Source organism: Sarcophilus harrisii, chromosome 2, assembly GCF_902635505.1.
Source record: "Sarcophilus harrisii chromosome 2, mSarHar1.11, whole genome shotgun sequence".
NCBI classification, from domain to species: Eukaryota; Metazoa; Chordata; class Mammalia; order Dasyuromorphia; family Dasyuridae; genus Sarcophilus; species Sarcophilus harrisii.
The window spans coordinates 251002192-251025184 of record NC_045427.1 but is presented as its reverse complement, the minus strand read 5'-3'; the positions used below and the strand labels follow the sequence as shown (position 1 = coordinate 251025184).

The 22993-nt window shown below is 33.3% G+C and overlaps 1 protein-coding gene across 1 annotated transcript; it reads right to left on the bottom strand.

Annotated features, from left to right (window-relative positions):
* Positions 1 to 3130: 3130 nt before the first annotated feature.
* LOC100928926 (olfactory receptor 4K15-like) lies at positions 3131 to 4072 on the bottom strand. The gene has a single exon (XM_003755772.3). The coding sequence runs from the start codon at positions 4067 to 4069 to the stop codon at positions 3131 to 3133; it is 939 nt and encodes a 312-aa protein (XP_003755820.2). The 5' UTR covers positions 4070 to 4072.
* Positions 4073 to 22993: the final 18921 nt, after the last annotated feature.

Genomic DNA, 22993 nt, shown 5'->3' with positions numbered 1-22993 from the left:
CATATTCATAGTTAAAATTAATAACTGTATTTCCCATCATCTTATTTTTCCCATGTTATACTTTGTCTTTACTTTTCCCCTCTTCCCCAGCATTTATCTTCTGATCACCTCCTTCCTCAAAGATCTCTCCTTTTTTTACAGGCCCTCCCCCTTTCTTATATCTTTCCCCTCCTATTTCTGTTTTCCCTTCTAATAACTTCCCCCTTTCCTTTCTCCTTCCCCCTCCTATTTTTCTACAGTTTTTCTGTGAAGCTAAATATTTGATATTCTCCCTTTGAGCCAAATCTGATGAGAGTAATATTCACACTGCTCATCCCTCTCCCTTCTTTCCCTCTAATGTAATAGGTCTTTTTTGCCTCTTCTTGAGATATAATTTACCCATTTTTACCTCCATTTTCCTATTTTCCCAGTACAATCCTCTTTCCCCCCTCTAGTTTCTTTATCATATTATCACAATAAAATCAAATTTTACCTTCACCCTCTAAATATACCCATAAGAGACATAGTTATCAGGAGTTAAACATACTATTTTCCCATAGAAAGATGTGAGTTTTTTAATTTTTAAAAGAAACATTTTTTTTCTTTCTTTTTTAACTTTTTATGCTTCTTTTGATTTCTATATTTAGAGATAAAATTTTCTGTTCAGTTCTGTTTTTTTCATCAGAAATAAGTGAAATTTACCTGTATCATTCAATGCCCATCTTTTTCCCTGAAAGATAATGCTCAGTTTTGCTGGATAGTTGATTCTTGGCTTCAATCCAAGTTCCTCTGCCTTTCTGAATATCAGATTCCAGGCCGTTTGATGTTTTAAAGTGGTAGCTTCTATGTCTTGGGTAATCCTGACTGTGGCTCTTTGATATTTGAATTTTTTCTTTCAGGATACTTGCAATATTTTCTCGTTGATCTGATAATTCTGAAAATTAGCTAGACTATTTCTTGGAGTTTCCATTTTGAGGTCTTTTTTCAGGAGGTTATTGGTGAATTCTTTCAATGACTATTTTACCCTCTGGTTCTAAGACATCAGGAAACTTTTTCTTGATAATTTCTTGAAAGATAATATCTAGGCTATTTTTCTCATCATGGTTTTCAGGAAGTCCAATAATTATTAGATTATCTCTCCTGAATCTATTTTTCAGGTCAGTTGTTTTTTCAATGAGATATTTTACATTTTCTTCTAGTTTTTTTTTTCATTTTTTGGGTTTTGTTTGACTGATTCTTGATATCTCATTGAGTCATTCACTTCCACTTGTTCAATTCTAGTTTTCAATGAATTGTTTTCTTCAATTAGCTTTTTTATCTCCTTTTGCATTTGACCAATTGAATTTTTAATTGAGTTGAAGAAAGTTGGAAACCAGATTATTAGAAGGAAGTCAACAGGCTTCTTAATGAGTATAACCATAAAGGGAAAAGATATATAGAATGATAATTATCAGGCATAGATAGCTAAGGTGAGAGGTTTTTGATGATGGAGGAGAAATAGACATCTTTGTAAACAGCAGGAAAGGAATCAGTAGACAAGAAGACAATGAAAATAAGTAAGGAATTAAAGGGATGGCAGAGGGGGAGATCTGTTGGAGGAGACAGAATGGATTTGAGATCACTTATGCAAGCAAAGGATTCTGTCAGTCAGGAGTAATACAATTTCTTCATGTATGTCAGAGATGGAGGAGATTTTGGTAAAAGGTATATGAATGATATATAATGAGCAAGCAGGGAAAGATTGGAGCTCACAGAAAATAGCCTCATTTTTTCACCCTGTAAAATATGAGGCAAACTTCTTATTTGTGATTGTAGGAATAGTGGGATCCATGAGATATTTGGGGAGAGATGAAAAAGTTTGTAAGAACTATTGTGGAAAAAAAGGAATAGTGAATTGAGATGGAGGTAGAGGAGGATTATCCAGTAGCTGGAATGATCCAATTATGATTGGGTATATTGTAATATATAATTTTGTTGTGGATTCATTCATAATGATTATATAATTTTTCTCTACCTTCATTAAGCAGCAGGAGTGTAAGAAGGAATACAGAAGATTGTAAAAGGGATCCAAGACTGAAGTTTGTAAAGATATAATCCGTGATATTTTAAGGGGGCAAGGAATTCAAGAAAAAACTACTGTGTAGAATTTAACTCATTTACCAAAGAGTCAAGTTGGGGAAAAGAAGAGAAAGCAATCAGTGCAGGGATGATGGTCTGATATAGAATTAAGGAATTTGATAATTAAAGATCACAATGTGAATGAAGACTTTGGTAAAGAAAAATAGAGGAATGTGTGGAAAGGCAAAGAATTATGCCTAGAAAGAGGAATTTGGAATACTTGAACACAAAAGTAATGAATTTGTGGGTAATTGCAAGAACAAGGCTGTCATCATCTTTGTTCATGGCTACGGTGGAGTGGAGGAATGTTGATCTATACACAGCGACAATAGGAATTACATGTTTCTTTTTTTTTAATAATTATAACTTTTTGTTGGCAGAGCCCATACCTGGGTGATTATTTTACAACATTATCCCTTGCACTCACTTCTGGAACTACATGTTTCATAAATACCTGCTTTGGGAGTCTCTCATTTTTATCTTAATTCTTTTCCCCAATTTCAGTGATTATATGATTCATTGGGTGCAATATGATAGAACTATGATACTTAATATTATAATTTATGAAATCCTGCTAGATCTATGTAACAGCATCTGGAAAGAGTTAAAATAGGGCAGTGGCTAGAATATTAGGTCTGGAGTCAGGACCTCTTCTTATGTATCCTTGGTCAAGTCAGTTAACCCTATTTACTTCAGTTTTTTTAACTGTAAAATAAACTGGAGAAGGAAATTACAAACCATTCCAGGTCTTTGCCAAGAAAACCCCAAATGAGGTTACAAAGAGTCAGACATGATTGTGCAACAACAAAGAATTAGATTTGGGCTTTTCATAAAGCTTTTACTCTAATTTCACCTGCCCTTATAAGTTTTCACAGTTTCATAAACTGAAAATATATCAGTATATTAACTCTTCTCAATTTTATAAATAAATTTACTAAAAGGTGAAACATTTTATCATAGAAAGAAAAAAGGGTAGAGTGACTCAGATAGATATGAAGATCTGTTCAAGGCATTGCATTAGTCAAAATTGGAATCAGCTGAATAATCTACCTGATATATGTTGGCTCTTCAGTTTCTGCATGGCTGTCTTTACCTCTTTATTTCTTAAAGTATAGATTATTGGATTCAATATTGGAGCAAAAATAGTAGAGAACACTGAGAAAACCTTGTCCACTGGGAAATTGCTGAAAGGCCAGACATAAATAAAGATGCATGGTCCAAAGAAGAGGGTCACCACAGTGATGTGTGCAGTCAATGTAGCACGTGCTTTAACTATACCAGCTGATGAACAATGTTGGACGGTGACTAGGATGACAGTATAGGAAATAAGTACAAGGAAGAAAGAGGTCACCCCCATTAGACCGCTGTCCAAGAGCATTAGTATTTCTGGAAGATAAGTATCAGTACAGGCAAGTTTGATGACCAAAGTAAGATCACAATAATAACTATCTACTATATTGGGGCCACAAAAGGGCAAGTTTATAGTAAAGGCCAGCTGACTCAGGGAGTGCAGAATCCCAACTACCCATGAAGTCACCAGAAGTCCTATGCATTTGTTCAAACTCATAATGGTTGTATAGTGTAGGGGTTTGCATATTGCCACATATCTATCATATGCCATAGCCACAAGAAGCACCATCTCACCACCAGCAAAGACATGAAGCAAGAATATCTGGGCCATGCAACCTTCAAAGGAAATAGTTTTTAATTCTGCAAGAAAATCAATGATCATCTTGGGAGTTGCATAGGTAGCCAGGCATATATCAAGAACTGAAAGGTTACTTAGCATCATATACATGGGAGTGTGTAGAAGAGGTTCCAAGATCACCGTGAGCACAATTAGAAGGTTTCCCATTACAATGGCCATATAAACCAATATAAAGAGTATGAAGAAGAGAATCTGGAGCTCCCAGGAAGTGGAGAGTCCAACCAACACAAATTCAGTCACTCTGGAATGATTTCTCTGATCCATTACTTCAGGTTACAGAAGTTAACTAAAAGGAAATTAATAAGAAAGACAAATTTATATTAAGGACAAGAAAGGAAACACCATTCTTAAAGATTATATTTCATTTATATAGAAATTTAATTAAGAATATTTTTTGCAAATATTAAGGCATGTTACTAAGCACCAAGAATACAGAAATAAAAAAGAGTGCATGGGAATAGTCCCCACTTTCAAGGAGCTTGTATTTTTCAAGGAGGGAGGAAATGTTACTTATGCAAAGATAAATAAATGTAAGTTGTACTGAGAAAAGAAAGGTTATTGCAGTGTCAGAAGGAAATAGAGAAAGCTTCATGGAGGAGGCAGCAACTGAACTGAAGCTTAAAAGGGTTTGAAGTAGACATGTTTTGGATGTAGCAAAGAACTGGAGGAAAGTATGGTAAGTTTCCATTAACTGGAGAATGGCTAAGTGTAGTGCACATAATTAATAAAAAAAATTGCTGTACTATTACAAATTGTAAAAGGAAGAATTTAGAGAAAAATACACAAGATAATTACCCCAGTGTAAGTGGAAATACCCCAAAACAAAAATGGAAATTAAAAGCAGCATAATTATCATTAACAACCTTTTCCCTGAAGAAGAGAGAAAAATTGCCCTTTTACTTTTCTGTCACAAAACTAGGGGCTTCTCATATGAAATATAGCACTTTCTATGAGACAACAATGTGATATTTATTTTTGCTGAATTATGCTGCATTTTATTTTTGTTATAAGGAATGGCTCACTGGGCTGGGAAAAGATGAGAGAATATACATATTTAGCAATGCAAGTCAAAAAGAATTATAATAAAAGTAAATTCAAAAAATAGAATTTACAAATTTTCCCATGAGTAATGTAAACTGAGGTTAGATAACCAATATGATGCATTATACACCAGCGGAGTAACATTAAAACTCACTCTTTTCAACGTGCTATAAATTAATCTTTTTTAAAATCTTCTTTTATCTCACATTCCAAACTAAGGAAAAAGTATATTTTGAAAGTTTGGCATAATTTACTAAAATTTCAACATCTCTAATTAACCAATTAGTTGTCAGCTTCTATCTTCATTTAATAAATTAATCAATGAAATAAAAGTCAATCTATTAGCTTTAGCTTTGCTACTTCCCATCTCTGTCTGTCTGTGTGTCTCTGTTTTTCTCTGTGTGTGCTTCTGTGTCTCTGTCTGTGTCTCCTCTATGCACTTTACACTTAACCAATATTCCCTTTAATCCTCACAACAATCCTAGGAGAAAAATCTGTTAAAATCCCCATCTTACAGCTGAAGGAACTTTGGCAGATTTAATTGACTTGATTACAGTTTTATAAGTAGTATCAGTAGCTAGATTTAAACTCAGCTCTTACTCCAAATTTATTACTTTATCCCCTGTGCCACCTAGCTGTCTCTAGTAGCAAATGTTTCCTAGTTAGTTGAGTGTATTCTATATATCAGGAAAAGCTTGTGTGAATGCACAGGATAAAATGTCAAATTTTGAGAACAGAGAATTGTTCAATTAGCTTGAAACTTTAAAGTGTGTGAAGAAAAAATAATATAAAAGGCAGATTGAATCAAATTCAGAAAGGTTTCAAATACCAGGATGACTTTATATTTGTCTAGGTACATTCTGATATCTTTTAAAATGAAATGGCATTCATTTTGAATTTATCTTAATTGAATGATGTACGTTGAATTTTGAAAACAACTGTTTTTGTAAGCCTCAGAGTTATGATTAAAGTCATTTAATTTATATTTTCTTTAGTTCAATGAAATAAAATCATGGCCTTTGTGTACAAGTAATAAGTGTTTCCCACAAAAATCAATGAATGAATCAAAAAAATAGATTCATAAATGACTAAACAAACAATAACTGAATAGATTAAAAACAGAAACAAAAAATAAAATGAATAAGTAAATAAATAAATAAATGTATAAATAAATACACAAATAGATAAATAAATGATAGATAGATAGAATTCCTTGGGCTAATGCAATGTTACAAACACTGATGCCCTAGAGATAACAAGGAAACAACAGAATTTTTGAGGAAGTCAATAAAATGGTCAGAGCCTTGACTTAGAAAGCCTATTTTTGCAGTTTCATGAAGACAGAGACCTAAATCACATAGTAAGTTGTTATTATTGTTGTTACTTGCTGCTATTGTTATTTGCCCCTAGTTTTCAAAGAAGACTAATGATATCACAAGTGATGTCTTGACTTGCACGTGAATTGGATTTAAATGAAGCAGTTATACAAAGTTGTCAGCTTCATTCTTTTTTCTTGGGTCGGCAAAGTCCAAAGGCAAGACAATGGCAATGGCCCAGGATGCAATGAAGGACATTGGCATCTTTAAGCTTTAAGTTCTCCATCACACATTCTTCAGCCGCTTTTGTGGCCATTGGGCCATGGCCAAAGGTTGTCATCTGCCCTCTCTTCTAGAGACAATTTTCACATTCCTGGAGTAGACATCCCCCTAATTCTCCAATAGATTTGAAACTTGCCAGTTAGCTTCAATCTGATTTAACCTGTCTGCTAAAATAGTTTACTGGGTTGTGGCTGTTGGATATGCTATAGCTTTTTAGAGCTATAGGTAAGAATTGAGTGACTCCTCACACAAATAAAGTCAGATCTAAACAATTGAAAAAATATTAGTTGCTCATAGTAGCCCAAACTAATATAATAAAAATGACAATTCTGTCTAAATTTTTCTACTCGTTCAGTGCCAAGTCAATCAAACTGCCAAAAAACAAATATTTTTTGAAACTAGGAAAAAAATTACAAAATTCATCTGGAAGGACAAAAGATGAGGAATATCAAGGGAATTAATGAAAAAATACAAAAGATGGTAGCTTAGCAATACAAAATCTAATACTATATTATAAAGCAGCAGTCATCAAAATCATTTGGTATTGCCTAAGAAATATAGTGGTGGATCAGTGGAATGGATGAGATGTACATGAGCCAATAATCAAGGCCTATAGAAATCTAATATTAATAAACCTTCCAAAATCTAATGAAAAAAATTGCTAGGAAAACTAGGACATATTAACAGAAAATTGGCATGGATCTACATCTCACACATCACATCACACACACTATCAAAATAAAGTCCAAATGGATACATGATTTGGGCATAATTTTACAAATTAAGAGAACAAAGGATAATTTATCTATCAGCTCTTTGAAGAAAAGAGAAATTTATAATCAAAGAAGAACTAGAGAACTAAAGAACATTATGAAAGGTAAAATGAACAATTTTGATTACATTAAATTAAAAAATTCTTGCACAAACAGAAAGAAGATTAAAAGGGAAATAAAAAGCTGGGGAAAATCATTACAGCCAGTGATTCTGATAAAGGCCTCATTTTTAAAATATTGTGCCAAATTTATAAGAATACAAATCATTCCCCAATTGATAAATGGTCAAAGGATATGAACAGATAATTTTCAGATGACAAAATTAAAGCCATCTACATTCATATAGATGCTCTAACCTCTACATTGCTATTGATTAGAGAAATGCAAATTAAAGCAACTCTGAGGTACCACCTCACCACTCTCAGATTGGCTAAGATGACAGAAAAAGATAATTATAAATGTTGGAGGTATAGGAAAACTAGGACACTATACATTGTTGGAGTTGTGAAATGATCCAACCATTCTGAAGAGCAATATGGAATTATGGCCAAAGGGCTGTAAAATTGTGCATGCCCTTTGACCCAACAGTGCCACACTAGGTCTGTATCCCAAGGAAATCATGAAGGAGGGAAAAGGACCCATGTGTGCAAAAATGTTTGTAGCAGCTCTTTTTGTGGTAGCAAAGAATTGAAAAAATGAGTAGAGGCCCATCAATTGGGGAATGAACAAGTTGTGGTATATGAAAGTAACGGAATATTTATTCGTCTATTTTAAAAAATGATGAACAAGCTGATTTTAGAAAAGCCTAGAAAGGTTTACCCTAACTGATGCTGAACAAAACAAGCAGAACCAGTAACACATTGAACACAATAACAGCAAGAATGTTCAATAATCAACTATGAAAGATTTCGTTCTTCTTAATGATCCAGTGATGCAAAGTAATCCCAATATACTTTGGGAAGAAAATGCCATCTATATCCAGCAAAAGAACTATGGAGATTGAATGTAAATCAATAGATGGTATGTTCACCTTTTTTTTGTTTGTTTTTTTTCCTCTTCCATGATTTTTCCTTTTTGTTCTGCTTTTTCTCTCCCAACCTGATTCATAAAGCAATATATATTAAAATAAATAATTTTTTTTTAAATTGAAAAAAGAGTTGAGTGAATCAGTTGGATACCAAAAATGGATGAGCAGCCCTGAAAAAAGAGGTTTAGAAACCCCTTACAACAAAAGTGTCACTCCTCCTGAACTCTTGGAAAGAGGCAGAGAAAACTTGAGTTAAGGTAGTGTCTGGGAATGTTAGCAGTCTGAGTAAATGCTAATATACACCTACCCAATGATACTTTGTAATAAGGTGGATAATTATATATATATATATATATATATATATATATATACACATATATGTGTGTGTGTGCATAAACTGTGTACGTGTATGTGTGTATGTGTATTATGTATATGTGTGTGTTTATATATAGAATATATACAAACCTTACTATTATCTTGGGCAATCATGTATTATTTTTTAAAGCACAAAATTGCATTTTTTTTCTAAATTCTGAATTCTCTCTCTCCTTTCTCACTTCCACACCTATTGAGAAAGTAAGAAAAACAAAACTCATTTCAAATATGTCTAATCATGGAAAACAAATTTCCACATTAACTATGTTCAAAAAAAAAAAAAAAAAAGATGTGCTTCAATCTATTTTCTGAGTCATATCAGTTCTCTCTCTGGAACTGGATAGTACCAATCATACATTCTTAACATTATTCCAATGAAATCTAAGAACCTCCTGAAATGCCATTTCACCTGAAGGAATGAATTAGCAAAACCAGTCAATTAGAGAAATTTATAGTAGTGGCTAGAGATCACAGGACCATAGATGAGAGCTAAAAGGGACTTCAGATATCATCTACTCCAACTCCCTTATTTTGCTATTAAGTCATTTTATAGTTAAGGAAGAAAGAAGTAGCTACTAATTACCAACAATACACCAGGCATTGTACTAAGGGTTTTAAAAGTATTATTTCACTTAATCTTCAGAATAACCCTATTATGAACCCTATATTAGAGTTGGGATAAATAAAGCAGGCAGAAGTTAATTGACACTTCTACTTTGAAACAATTAGTAAGTGTCTGAGACTGGATTTGAAATCATGTCTTTCTGACTGTACTACACTATGTCTATCTACTACACCACACCACTTTTCTATATCTTTAATTAAGAAAACTAAGCCAGAGAGAGTAATTGGTTTGTCCAAGTATTACCAAAATTAACCTAGTAAATAGTAGAGGTGGCTCATTTTCAAATATAGTCCTGTGACATACTGAATATGTGACCTGAGCAAGTAAAAACCTTTCAATGCCTCCAGATAACTCTTTAAGAATATTTTTCAGAATCTAAAAGTTTCCTTCAATAATAAAATTGCAGGTCTAAACCTACTACCTCTCCCCCCACCAAAAGAAAAATAATAATTTTAGATTATACAATATCTATAGTTTTAATCCTTGCTTGTATACTCAAGTATAAGGGTATATACATAGCATACAATACAACAAACAAATTGCATTATGCTGTTAAATATATGAATATATCTGAGAATTGAAAAATTCACAACATTTCAAACAATAAATAAATAAATAAAGTCTCATGATGAAAACTCCACTAAAGATTCTAATTTCTGTGCACCTTCACCCCACCCTCATTTTCAGTGTCAGGTTATATCAATGGACATATCATCTGTTGACTACTCTATACTAAAGTACATGTGAGTAGATGAAAGCTAATATTTTATGGAAGTCCAAAAGAGAATCTATGTTAGAGAATCAGAGTTAGAAAGGACTACAAAGATCACTAGGCTAACCCATTCCTGAATAAGAATGTTCTCTATAATATTTTGATAGATAGTCATCAGTATAGTACAGGGTAACCATTGATACTCATGCTGACAATGGAAACACCAAGTAAACATTAAATAATATTAAGGATACTACTTAAGAAGGCAGAAGAGAATGTGAAATAGTTTATAATAGTTTTATAAAAAATAATTTTTACAAAAAGTTTGGAGTACTTATTCCATAACTTTCTCAGTACCTCTTAGTAAATCTTTGATATGAAACTCCATTGTTTCATTGAAAATGTTTTAAACTTCCAAATTATCATATGTATCCATGTGGCAAATATAGATGTTGAATTTTGGGAAATATCATCTGCCCATTGTGAGTCCTTTTATTTACTAAAGATGCCAGATAAAGAGGAGCCTCCTAATCAGTGATGTGCTAGTAAGTGTTTAAGAATTGTCTCTCTGAGGAATAAATAAAGTATGCAGGACACACTTTTATGTTTTAGTTTTGTCATCAAAATTTTTCCATCAATTTCTTATGTCAAGAAAATAAATAAAACAGTGCACTAAGCCTTCATTTATACCCATATGTCAACTATCCAAGTATAAATGTTTAAGCTGAACATTTAACAATTGGTTCTACAAACAGGTATAAACCACTTTCCACATACAACGACTTCTCATACATTATATACTAAGAGATGAATCAAGTGAATAGGAGAGGTGGCTGTTATATTTTCAGTATAGGTATTTTCATCTTGGAAATCTGCAAATGCTACAAATCAGAGCTTGATTTCGTATTTTGTTAATAATCTGAACTTAGTGAAGTGATGAGGAAAACATAAATAATAATAATAAAAAGGATTAAAAGTAAAAGTTTGTCTTGTGTGCATTTTTTAAGACCCAGTTGGTCAACATTTACCAATATCTCTCTTCCTTTGTGTGTGTATGTAAATATAGGGATACACACATACAGAGAGAGAGTATATATATATAAAATACATACACACACACACACACACACACACACATATATGTAAAATTTCCCTGGGTCATTTTTTTGTCTAGCAAAGTGTTTTCCTGAAATTGTTTTAAGAAAATCCATAGCAAGAATTGAATAAAGTATCACAGGGAACATACCTGAATTATATTTGTGTTAAGAAATTGTTGCTTCCAATTCATAAACTCCTGTTGACAACTTCAGTAATATCAGAATACAGAAAGATTTTTTTTTCCTCTAAGCCAACTCACAAATCACTTCCACAACAGATATGGGCTTTTATAAAGCTCACCCTAATGTGTCTCCATTCGAATTCTATTCTTTGCCTACAGTCTTCATCTCTCTCTTTAAAGTGAAGATTAAATGACCCAGAGCAGGGTGATTTATTCCCAGAGAAATTCTTTGTTATCCACTCTTCTCCCTCATAGTAGAAACAAAATAGCTTAAGTCCAGAAATCTAAACTACTCTCCATTTTCTCCAGTCTCTCAGAGGTATTCCCTTATGTCTCTTACAGAACCAATTAATTGTATTGTGACTCAAAAACTAAAGAGATGTCCCAGTATTAAAAAGTTCTCCAAGAGAATAGGAATTGAATCCTCAGTGGGGTGAAACTCTCAACCTGGGGGAAAAGAGTGGACAGAGTCTAAGAGAAACAAACATGAATCTGTAGTACTTCAAAGCTATCCTAATGTTTATTATCCAAACTAATTCAATCCAATCCTTTTCCATTCAATTCATTTAGCACCTACAGTTTTCAAAGAATCATGCTAGATCAAAAAGAAAGGGGAAAAAGGAAAGAAGGAAATCCTTGCCTTTCAGCTATTTATGTTCTAGATTTAATCTAGAACAAATTTAACCTTGTATGAAAGAATAATTCCATTTGTTCTGTTTGGTTCCAAATGCATGGAATCGTGAGTAAAAGTTCAGTAATTAGAGTTATTCATAAAGTTGCTCCAGCTATTTTTTGAGTTCCTAATTTGTTGAGGAGGATGATGATTTTTCAAAGGGAGGCTGAAGGATCATTTCTTGACAATCTTGTAGCTGGAACTCGTGATTTGGATTGGAATTGTATCTTTTTTACTCTGAAGTCAGTGAGTCAATCATCAAATATTTATTAAGGATATAAGTATATGCCAGTTTCTCAAAATACAAATACAATTAAAAAAATAATAATAACCCTTACCCTTAAGGAGCTTACTCTAATAGAAGAATATAACACATAAGAAGAAACTGAAGGGGAGGGAAGTCAAAAGTGCCCCCAAGAAGGAAAAATGGTAGAGGAAGTCTGGAGTGCAGACTGGAGAAGAATAAGTCATGAATGGCCTGAGAGTCATGAGGCTCTGGAAGGATTTATTCAACCAAATGAAGAGACTGTCAGACAGAGGATATATCCAGTTTGCAAATTCCAAAAATAAAGAAGGCTTCAGAATGAAGAGCTATGGCATGGTAGAGTTCTACACAACAGGTCTGAGGGGAAAATCTCTGCAATTTGATAATTTTATTCAATACTCATTCTCAACTTCATTGCTGTTATTAATCATTTTCTTTTCCCTGAACTCCACAATCACCTATATGCATCACCTCAGCTAGATGATCCCTGCTTGATTCATAACCATATATCCAAATACCATCATTCAACTTCTACTTCCTTTGTGAGATTTTTCAGCCCACATTGGTTTTTCCATTAACTGAGTGCCTCTTGCTTATATGGTCTTCCCAGTCTTATTAAAGGTGAAAGAGTTGATAACTAAGTTCAAATAAGGCAATTATATTTAAATCTCCCTATATTAGTAATAAAGATACTACAGGACTTACAGGACTACAGGACTCTATTGTATTGTCCATACATAGATTCAAGTTGCAGTCTTGGGTCACACAGGACCAGGGTGAGGAGGAGTACCACCACCCTAGAATTTATGGTCACAGTGGGGCAGGGATGCTAGTCAAACTTCCAGGGTTAAAAAAAAAAAAAAAAAAAGGTACTTATGGCTATTCATATACCAGAGAATAATAGTAAATACACCTCTTCTTAAATTATAATCCTTGAAAGAACTTTAAAGGACTAAAGGTCAGACATCATTTTTCGAGAAATTATCAAAGAAAACTACCCTGGCATCCTAGATCCAATTGGCAAAATAGAAATTGAAAAAATTCAGTGATTATCTCCTGAAATAAATCTCCAAAGAAAAACTCCTAGGAATAGTATAGAAAAATTTCAGAGTGTCCAAGTCAAGGACAAACTATTGCAAGTAGCCAGAAAGAAACAATTCAAATATCCTGGAGCCATAGTCAAGATAATTCAAGATATAGTAACTTCTATATTAAAGAAGGAAAGTACTTGGAATATGATATTCTGGAGAGCCAAGAAGCTAGAATTAAAACCAAGAATCATCTACCCAGCAAAAATGAGTATAATCCTTCAGAGAAAAATGAATATTCAATGAAATAGAGAACATTCAAGAACTCCTGATAAAAAGATCAGAACTGAATAGAAAATTTGGCTTTTAAATACAAGAATCAAGAGAAGTATAAAAAGGTGAACAGGAAATGGAAATCATAAGAGATTCGGAAAAAAGGTATATTCCTTTATATCCCCATTCAATTTTCTTTAGAACTTTTAACATATGTAACATTTATAAGATGTTATTCACTTCCTTAACTTTCTTATTTTGTTGTTAAATTTATCTAATTTGGAGAGGGGGATATTGAGGTCCCCCACTACTATAGATTTATTCTCTATTTATTCTTGTAACTGATTTAACTTCTCAAGGAATTTCAGTGCTATGCTACTTTGTGCATATATGCTTAGCATTGATATTACTTCATTACTTATGGTACCTTTTAGCAAAATGCTGTCTCCTTCCTTATCTCTTTTAATTAGATTTGTTTTTGCTTTTGTTTTGTCTGATATCAGGATTGTTACCCCTGTTTTTTCCCCCTCCAGGTGAAGCATAATATATTTTTCTCCAGTCTTTTACCTTTACTCTCTGTTTCCAATGTGTTTCTTGTAAGCAACATATTGGATCCTAGTTTTTTATTCCACTCTTCTATCCACTTCCATTTTATAGAAGAGTTCATCCCATTCACATTCAGTTATGATTTTCCTATTATCCCCCGTTTATACTTGTTTCTCTCTTTTCACTTTGTCCCTCCTCATCAGTGTTTTGCTTTTGACTATCCCCTCCCTCAATATTCTGTGCCTTATGTCACTCCTTCTCCCTCCTCTTTTCCTTTCCCCCAGTACTTCTTCCCTCCTTTCTATTCACTTCCTTCCTTTTTCTTTCCCTTTTCTCTTGCTATTTCCCTCCTGGGTAAGATAAATTTCTGTACCCAACTGAGTATGAATTTTCTTCCCTCTTTGAGCCAAAACTGATGAGATTATGCTTCAAACTATGTTTATACCCCTCCCTTCTTTCCCTCTACTGTAATAGGTCTTCTATTCCTTTCAAATTCTAATTTACTACAATGTCTTTTGTTAAATCAGCATATCAAAGTTGACTTATACCCACACCCTTTAAGTATACACCTTCTAACTAGGCTGTTAAAGATTCAGTTCCCAAGAGTTACAAATATCATCTTCCCATGTAGGGATTTAATATAAATAATATTTTTTAAATTTCTATTTACCTTTCTATGATTTTCTTGAGTCTTGTATTTGAAGATCAAATTTTCTATTTAGTTCTAGTTTTTTATCAGAAATGACTGAAAATCTTCCCCTGAAAGATTACATACAATTTTGCCCTCCAGATTATCATATTCAATACCCTTCAATCCTGAGTAATCCTGACTGTGGCACCTTGATAACTGAATGGCTGCTTGCTATGTTTTCTTCTTGACCTTTCTCTTTCAGGAGGTAATTGATGGATTCTTTCAATGACTATTTTACCTGTCTGGTTATAGGGTATCAAGGCAGTTTTCTTTGATGATTTTATTTATTTTTTTTTTTTTTTTGAAAAATACTATCTGGGCTCTTTTTTCAGGTAATCCAAAAATTTTCAAAATTTCTCTCCTGGATCTATTTTCCAGGTTGGTTGTTTTTTTCCAATGAGATATTTTAATTTTTTTTCTATTTTTCATTCTTTTTAAATTGTTTAACTGATTCTTGATGTCTCATGAAATCATTTTTTTTTTTTATTTAATAGCCTTTTATTTACAGGATATATACATGGGTAACTTTACAGCATTAACAATTGCCAAACCTCTTGTTCCAATTTTTCACCTCTTACCCCCCCCACCCCCTCCCCTAGATGGCAGGATGACCAGTAGATGTTAAATATATTAAGATATAACTTAGATACACAATAAGTATACATGACCAAAACATTATTTTGCTGTACAAAAAGAATCAGACTCTGAATTATTGTACAATTAGCTTGTGAAGGAAATCAAAAATGCATGTGTGCATAAATATAGGGATTGGGAATTCAATGTAATGGTTTTTAGTCATCTCCCAGAGTTCTTTTTCTGGGTATAGCTAGTTCAGTTCATTACTGCTCCATTAGAAATGATTTGGTTGATCTCGTTGCTGAGGATGGCCTGATCCATCAGAACTGGTCCATCATCTAGTATTGTTGTTGAAGTATATAATGATCTCCTGGTCCTGCTCATTTCACTCAGCATCAGTTCGTGTAAGTCTCTCCAGGCCTTTCTGAAATCATCCTGTTGGTCATTTCTTACAGAACAGTAATATTCCATAATTTTCCTCATGAAATCATTAGATTCCATTTGTCCAATTCTAGTTTTTAATGTATAAATTTCTTCAGTTAGATTTTATTATTCCTTTCCCAAGCTATTAACTCTTTCTTGCATGCCTCTCATTTATTTTCCCATTTTTTCTTCTATATATCTAATTTGACTTTTAAAATCTTTTATGGGTTCTTCTAAGAAGACTCTTTGGCCTTGAGGCCAATTCATTTCCCACTTTGAGGTTTCACATGTAGGCATTTTGTTTTTTTCTGAGTTGGTAGTTTGATATACCTTATCACCAAAATGACTTTCTCTGGTCAAGGTGCTTTTTTTATTTCTTGATTATTGTTTCTTTTCTTTTTCTTCTTTCCTTTCTTTCTTCCTTCTTTTCTTTCTTCCTTCTTTCCTTTTTTGTCTTTCTTTCTTTCCATATTTCATGGCTTTTAAAGTAGAACTCTGATCCTAGGACACAGAGGACTTATCCCAAGCTTTTTGTGAGGCTTTGAATTTTGTGGCACTTTGAGCTTTGATTTTGGATACAGTGACTTCTGGAGTTTGATGACTTGTTTATAGTGCTAGGGAAGACCAATCTAGTTTTGCTGTTTTGCCACAGTTCTCTTTTAATGTCCTGACCCAATTTCCCTAATTGTCCTATTCAGTTACTCTGCCTCAGGTTATAACCATTCCCTCTTAATGTTTGATAGGATAAAGATCTTATGTCTTAGACCTTAGGCTATATTTACTCCCTCTTAATGTTTGATGGGATAAAGGTCTTATCCATTTTAGACATCATTAGAATATCAGGAGCCTTTCCAGTACCTCCCATTATGTCATCCTAGGTGCCTCCCCCAACTAGGTCATCCCCATCCAGGTACCTCCCCCATTATGTCATTGTTCTTGTTACCCTATAAAAGAATCTTGTATCTGACATTCATTGCTAGATTCTTTGAGACAATAGTCTCATTCAGCCCTGGGACCAAACCATTGATCCATTTGGTCCCAGTAAAGCTTTCCATTACATAAATTATTAAGTTGTTCTCTCATCTCTGTCTTGCTCAGTTTCTCTGGCATTATACTGCCTGATGTTGCCTGGTTTCTGGATCTGGCAATTTGCCTTCCATGCTGAGACTAGAGGATCCACCACTTTCTTTATTATTGTCTATTATTTCTGCATTATTGTCTATATCAGAGAGGCGTTGGTTGCTAATCTGCTAAAAACCCTCTTGCTGGCTTGCCCCTAAATAGTCTGCACTGGGCTATATTGCCCTTTCATCCAGGTGAGACTGATCTTTCCTAAATTGGAATTCCTTCCAAGCTAGCTTGAACTGTAAAATTGTGTCTTTCAATCTCTTTGTAGGTTTTGTCACTTCAGAATCTGTTTAGAGGTTTGATTTCAAGTTGTTGTTGTTTGTTTTTTGTTTTTGTTTTTTCCTGTGGTATATAGGGGAGAACTCAAGCAACTCTCTGGCTTCTCTCCAACCTAGCTCTTCCTCCTCTAGAATGAAGTTTTAAAGGAAGGGGGTTCATGAAGAAAAGACTGGGCATATGTTGAATTTTATTATGAGAAACAGATTGCTTTCAACCATTCTAATAGTGCTTTTTGTGTTTTGTTTTCCAATTTTTATTTATTTTTATAAAGATTTTTATTTTCAAAACACATGCATAGATAATTTTCAACATTCAACCTTGAAAAACATTGTGCTCCAAATTTTTTTCTCCCTCTCTTCCTTCCACCTCTCTTCCAGATGGCAAGTGATCCAATATATGTTAATATATGCTAAATATGTGCAATTCTTGTATACATATTTCCATAATTATCATCTAGCAGTGCTTTTGTACAAACAAACATGAAATGAAATTATTTATCTTAATGAAATTGTCATGCCGGAGAAACTGAGCAAGGCAGAGATTAGAGACCAATTCAATAGTTTATTAAATGGAGAGATATACTGGGAACAATGGATCCATGTTTGGTCCCAGGGCTGGACAAGACTATCATCTCAAAGAGTCCGGCCCTCAAGTATCAGAGGGCAAGCCTTTTATAGGATAACAAGAACAATGACATAATGGGGGAGGTACCTGAATGGGGATAACCTAATGGGGGGGAGGCACCTAGGATGACACAATGGAGGGAGGTTACTGATATTCTAATGACATCTAAAATGGATAAACCTTTATCCTATCAAACATTGAGAAGGAATGTCTATAACCTAAAGATATAAAACCTTTATCCCATCAACCATTTAAGAGAGAATGATTATAGCCTGGGGTTTTGGGGCAGAGCAACTGAGGTAGACCTTTATCTTATCAAACATTAAGAGGGAAAGGTTATAATCTGAGGCAGAATAACTAAATAGGACAAATGGAGAAACTGGGTCACGACATTAAAAGGAAACTTTGGCACAAGACTGCCTGCCATCTAGGAGAGGAGGTGGAAGAAGGGAAATGAAAAGTTGGAACAGAAGTGATTGCGAGGGATAATGTTGTAAAAATTACCCATGCATATGTTCTGTCAATAAAAAGTATAAAATTTTTTTTAAAAAAGAAATTATTTATCTTAAATTATTTTATTGTAATATAGATGCTATAAATATCATTGTCTATGAATCCAGAATATGCAGTAAATTTGATGTGGAAATGTTAAAAAAAAAAAAAAATGTTTAGGGTTTTTTTTAGAAAATATACCAAATAGGTTTTTCTCTTTGTTTTTTCTTTTATTACTTGTTCTCCAAGCTTATAATGTTAATAGAATCATCCTCATAGTATAAAGATGTAGCATGGTAGAGGGAAAATGGACATTATTACCTATGAGTCTTAGTTTAGAAAGAACCTTACTGCAAGGGCTAACTTTGCAATTTGCCTAGCACTCATGACTACATGGCTAATTTTACCTTTTTGTTCCACAAAGTAGAGATCATAGTGTTTAAGAGGAAGGGTGCAGACTGTGTAAAATACAGAGAAAACTTTATCTACTGAGCAATTACCTATTGGTCAAGCTTAGAAAAAGATTCAGGTTTCAAAGAAGTAGTGCACCAGTGACAGATTCACAATGAAAGCCAACTGGCTCAAGGAATACAAGGCCTTTGGAACTTACAATTAAACTGTATAAACTCATAATGGTTGCATAATATAAGAGTTTGCATTTGACATGTATCTGTTATATGTCATAGCTTTAAGTAGCACCATGTCATTACCATCAGAGTCATAGAGAAAGAATATCTGGGACATGCAGCCCTCAAAGAACATGCTTTTGTGATTCCTGAAAATATCCATAATCATCTTGAGTATGGCAAAGGTGGATAGGCACATATCAGTGAAGGAAAGGCCACTTAGCAGAAAAGTACATGAGTATATGCAGAATAGGTTCCAAGATCATACAATTAGGAAATTACTCAGCAAAATAGTCATTTGAAGCATTTTTTTTTTAAAAGTTAGAGTTCCCAGGACCCTGAAAGTCTCACCAAAAGAAATTAAGCCATTTCTGAATGATTTGTTTGGTCCATGATTTGTCATTTTGTTGAATCAGTAGGTTTCTGCAAGAAAGGAAAATAGAAATAAAAACAAAGTTATAGGGTGAATAACGTTAGCAAAAAAATGAAGTCAAAACTGATGTAGAATTAAACTTGGCTGACAAGTTTAGCTAGCTAGAAAGATAGATAGATAGATAGATAGATAGATAGATAGATAGATGATAGATAGAGATATGTACTTATCTATCTATCTACTTTGTTGAGTCATACACTCTATTTCAGAAACACACACACACACACACACACACATACACAAACACACTCCTCTCCTTTTCTTTATCATTTGTTGCAAACACATATTCTCTTGGATATCAAAAGAATTTCCCAGAGCATTTTATGTGTGTGTCAAAAACAGGCAATAAAATCTTGTATCCTCCTGATTTAGAATTTGGGATAATTTTAAAGCAATAGGTGCAAAAGTTAATCTTTATGTTACCAGGATAAGCAAATGAAGATCACAAATAGGATACAAACCTCCATTCTAATTAACTTGATGGAGACAATGCTATGGTGAGTCAGTGTGTCCTTTGCTTTCATAATAGTAAAAGGAGCTTCAGGAATACTCAAAAGTACATGAAGCCTTTTTAAAAACTCTGCTTCCTTTCAGAGAATTGGTCTCTGCTGTTTTTATTGCTTTCAGATACTTGTAAAGAAAACTTTTCAACTTGTGATAATGAATGGAATAAAACAATCCTGGGTGTCTGAATTTGTGTTGATAAGACTAACTAGTTGCCAAGAACTTCAGCATTTCCTCTTTGTAATGTTTTTAGTGCTCTATATAGTGATCATTTTAAGAAACTTCCTAATCATCCTCTCCATCGCTTTGAAGCCATATCTTCATTTCTCCCATGTATTTTCTTCTTGCAAATCTCTTTTTTTTAGATGTCCATGTGGCCTCTTTTGCCACACTGAAGTTGATTGCAGACTCGCTTGTTAAACACGAGATTATCTCCTTTAAGACTTGTCTAGCTCTGATTTTCTGCTTGCAACTCTTTGCTGACAATGAAATGTTACTACTTCTGTCAATGGCCTATGACCATTATGTTGCCATATGTAAATCTCTTCACTATGTGGCCCTCCCAAGTCAGCAGGTCTCTGCTATTCTGGACAATATCCCCTGATGTATTGTTCTCACACATATAACCCATCATTGGGTTTTTACTCTTTTGTGATCCCAACAAAGCTGGGGACAGTTTTTTCTGTGACTTCCTTCTGGTGACCAAAGTTGCTTATAGAGATACTTAGATTATTATTTTAATAATAATTGCAGAGAATTATTTTTTTCTATTGAGTTCCTTTATCCTTTTGTTCATACCTGAAACAATCATACTTATCACAGGGCATAATCAGCCACCAGCTAGCTTGGGAAAACCAGGCTCCACATTGACTTCCCATTTCACTGTGGTCATCTGTTCTTTGAGCCATGCATTTTTAAAAATATGTATAACTTTTCAGTAATTACTTAATAGACAAAGTTCTTAATATTCTTTATACTATCATTACTACCATATTAACCCAGTTACCTAAACCCTGAGAAACAAAGAAGAGGACCCTATGTCCAAATTGAAGTTAATAGCTGAAATAAGATTGTTTACCTGTTTTAATAAGAAATGCCCTCTCAAGGAGAGTAAACTTCCCAAACCCATCATGATTTATTAAAGACTCTATAATTTGACTAAATATGACATTTGACTATTAATTCTAAACTCTAGAACTATTTACCTACAAGGGAAGAAACAAAAGGTTTTTGAGTAACTCCTAATAGTTATATTGACATAAACCAACATAATTTTATTTGGTAATTTCAATTTTATTTTTTTCTATTCAGTTTCTTTATCTCTCCTTTTCCCTTGACTTTTTATTTATAAAAATGCTGAAGGAAATTCAGCATTGTGAAGAAAGAAATGGACATTGTCAGATTTAGTTAGATTTCAGCAAAGATACATGTTGGGTTGGGGGAAGGGGAACTTTTAGAAGTTTTCAGAAATACAACATTAAAACAAATACAGATAAAAGGTGGACATATATATAGAATTAACTTATTTTTAAGCTATATGTATCACAAAGAAAAAAATAGTTTATACTGGTGATTACACAGATATCTGTTGTAATTTTTTTAAATCTTCAGTAAATTAGTGTTTATTACCAAATTGGTAATACATGGGCATTCAGTTGCTGCTCAGTAAAAAACAAAACAAAGCAAAACAAAAATTAGGAATATATAACTATTCAGGGAGCAATGAGTATGAGTATTGATTTAAAGTAGTGATTTCAATAATCCCAATAATGGGATAATTGATATGGCTCACTTGCTGCTCTGTGGAATAACCCAAATTATCCAAATAAGAGTTAATATTGGTCAAAGCATTGACTATCTCTAATGACTCAAATCAAAGCTACTTGGTGGGTAGTGACTCCCCTTTCCCTTATGAGGTAAAACTATTTTGTAAATTTTATAAGGTAAAATTATTTAATTTTCAATCTCCAAATAGTTATTTGATTTACCATGCCATAGTTGTAACATCTCAAATTCTTTAAGAAAAAAAAAAAAAAGATACATGAAAATTAACTGAAGGATCACAATTCAATGATGCTTTAAGCATTTTTCTGACCTCAGACAGATGTATTCATTACATTCATCTGAAATGCATTTGTCTAACTGAACCATTTAATAGTCTGTGTCCTTCATATTTCATCTGTGAAACTGTGTTTCTTCTCATGTGGATTTAATCAGGGTATTTTTGTGCAAAAATTTTCTACTCCCTTCCCTCTTTCGGTAAGCATACAAACCAAATATAAGGGTCTTGCCCTTACATCTTTCACAAGTTGACTTCTTATTTTACTTTTCACAAAACTTTTTTGGCTGCTACCTTCAATACTAAAAATTGAACACACTATAAATATAATATGACATTTTAATTTTTTTTCTTTAAGAGATAAATAAATACAACAAAAAAATAAACAAAAATGAAGCAGAAAACTGAAAAGACTGTGGGGGAAATTATATTTAACAGGTTTTTCCTCAAATGCAGGCGGAAAACTCTTCTATAACTGATATGTTTACAAAATTTCCCATGGCACTAAAAAACTTTAACACTGCTATTATCATACCACTACAGTGTATCAAAGCCTTATTTGCTATGCCATGCCATCTCACTGAGATGCTTTAGTTAGGTGGAAATATTTCTTTCTTTCTTTCTTTCTTCCTTCCCTCCTTCCTTCCTTCCTTGCTTCTTTCCTTTCTTTCTTTCCTTTTTCTTTTTTTGCTGAGGCAATTGGGATTAAGTGACTTGCCCAGGGTCACACAGCTAGAAAGTGTTAAGTGTCTAAGGCCAGATTTGAACTCAGATCCTCCTGACTTAGTGGAAATATTTCTTAAGAAGATATAATTCTTTTTGCTCTAATATTATGTTCATCTATCAACTTTTTAATATGTAATGTGTCATCTTAAATTGATTTGCCCACTGGCAGGCTGTGACATGTGCAAATGACTAACATTAGCTATTCTGCCAGATATAGCTCTCATTATAGATTAATTGACATTTTCAAGTTCTATTTTTATTTTAAAGATTAATGAGTGGAAACTGGTTTATATTCATGAAGAACAATGTGTCTCTTCCTAAATCTGCCTTAAAGCAAAGAAAGAAGAAAGAACAAAGAATCTCTTTGACAAATTATGACTGGCTTGACACAAACATGAAACTTAAAGTCATA

Coding starts and splice junctions, on each gene's coding strand:
- LOC100928926 (XM_003755772.3), bottom strand. CDS start 4,069: ATGGATCAGAGAAATCATTCCAGAGTGACTGAATTTGTGTTGGTTGGA.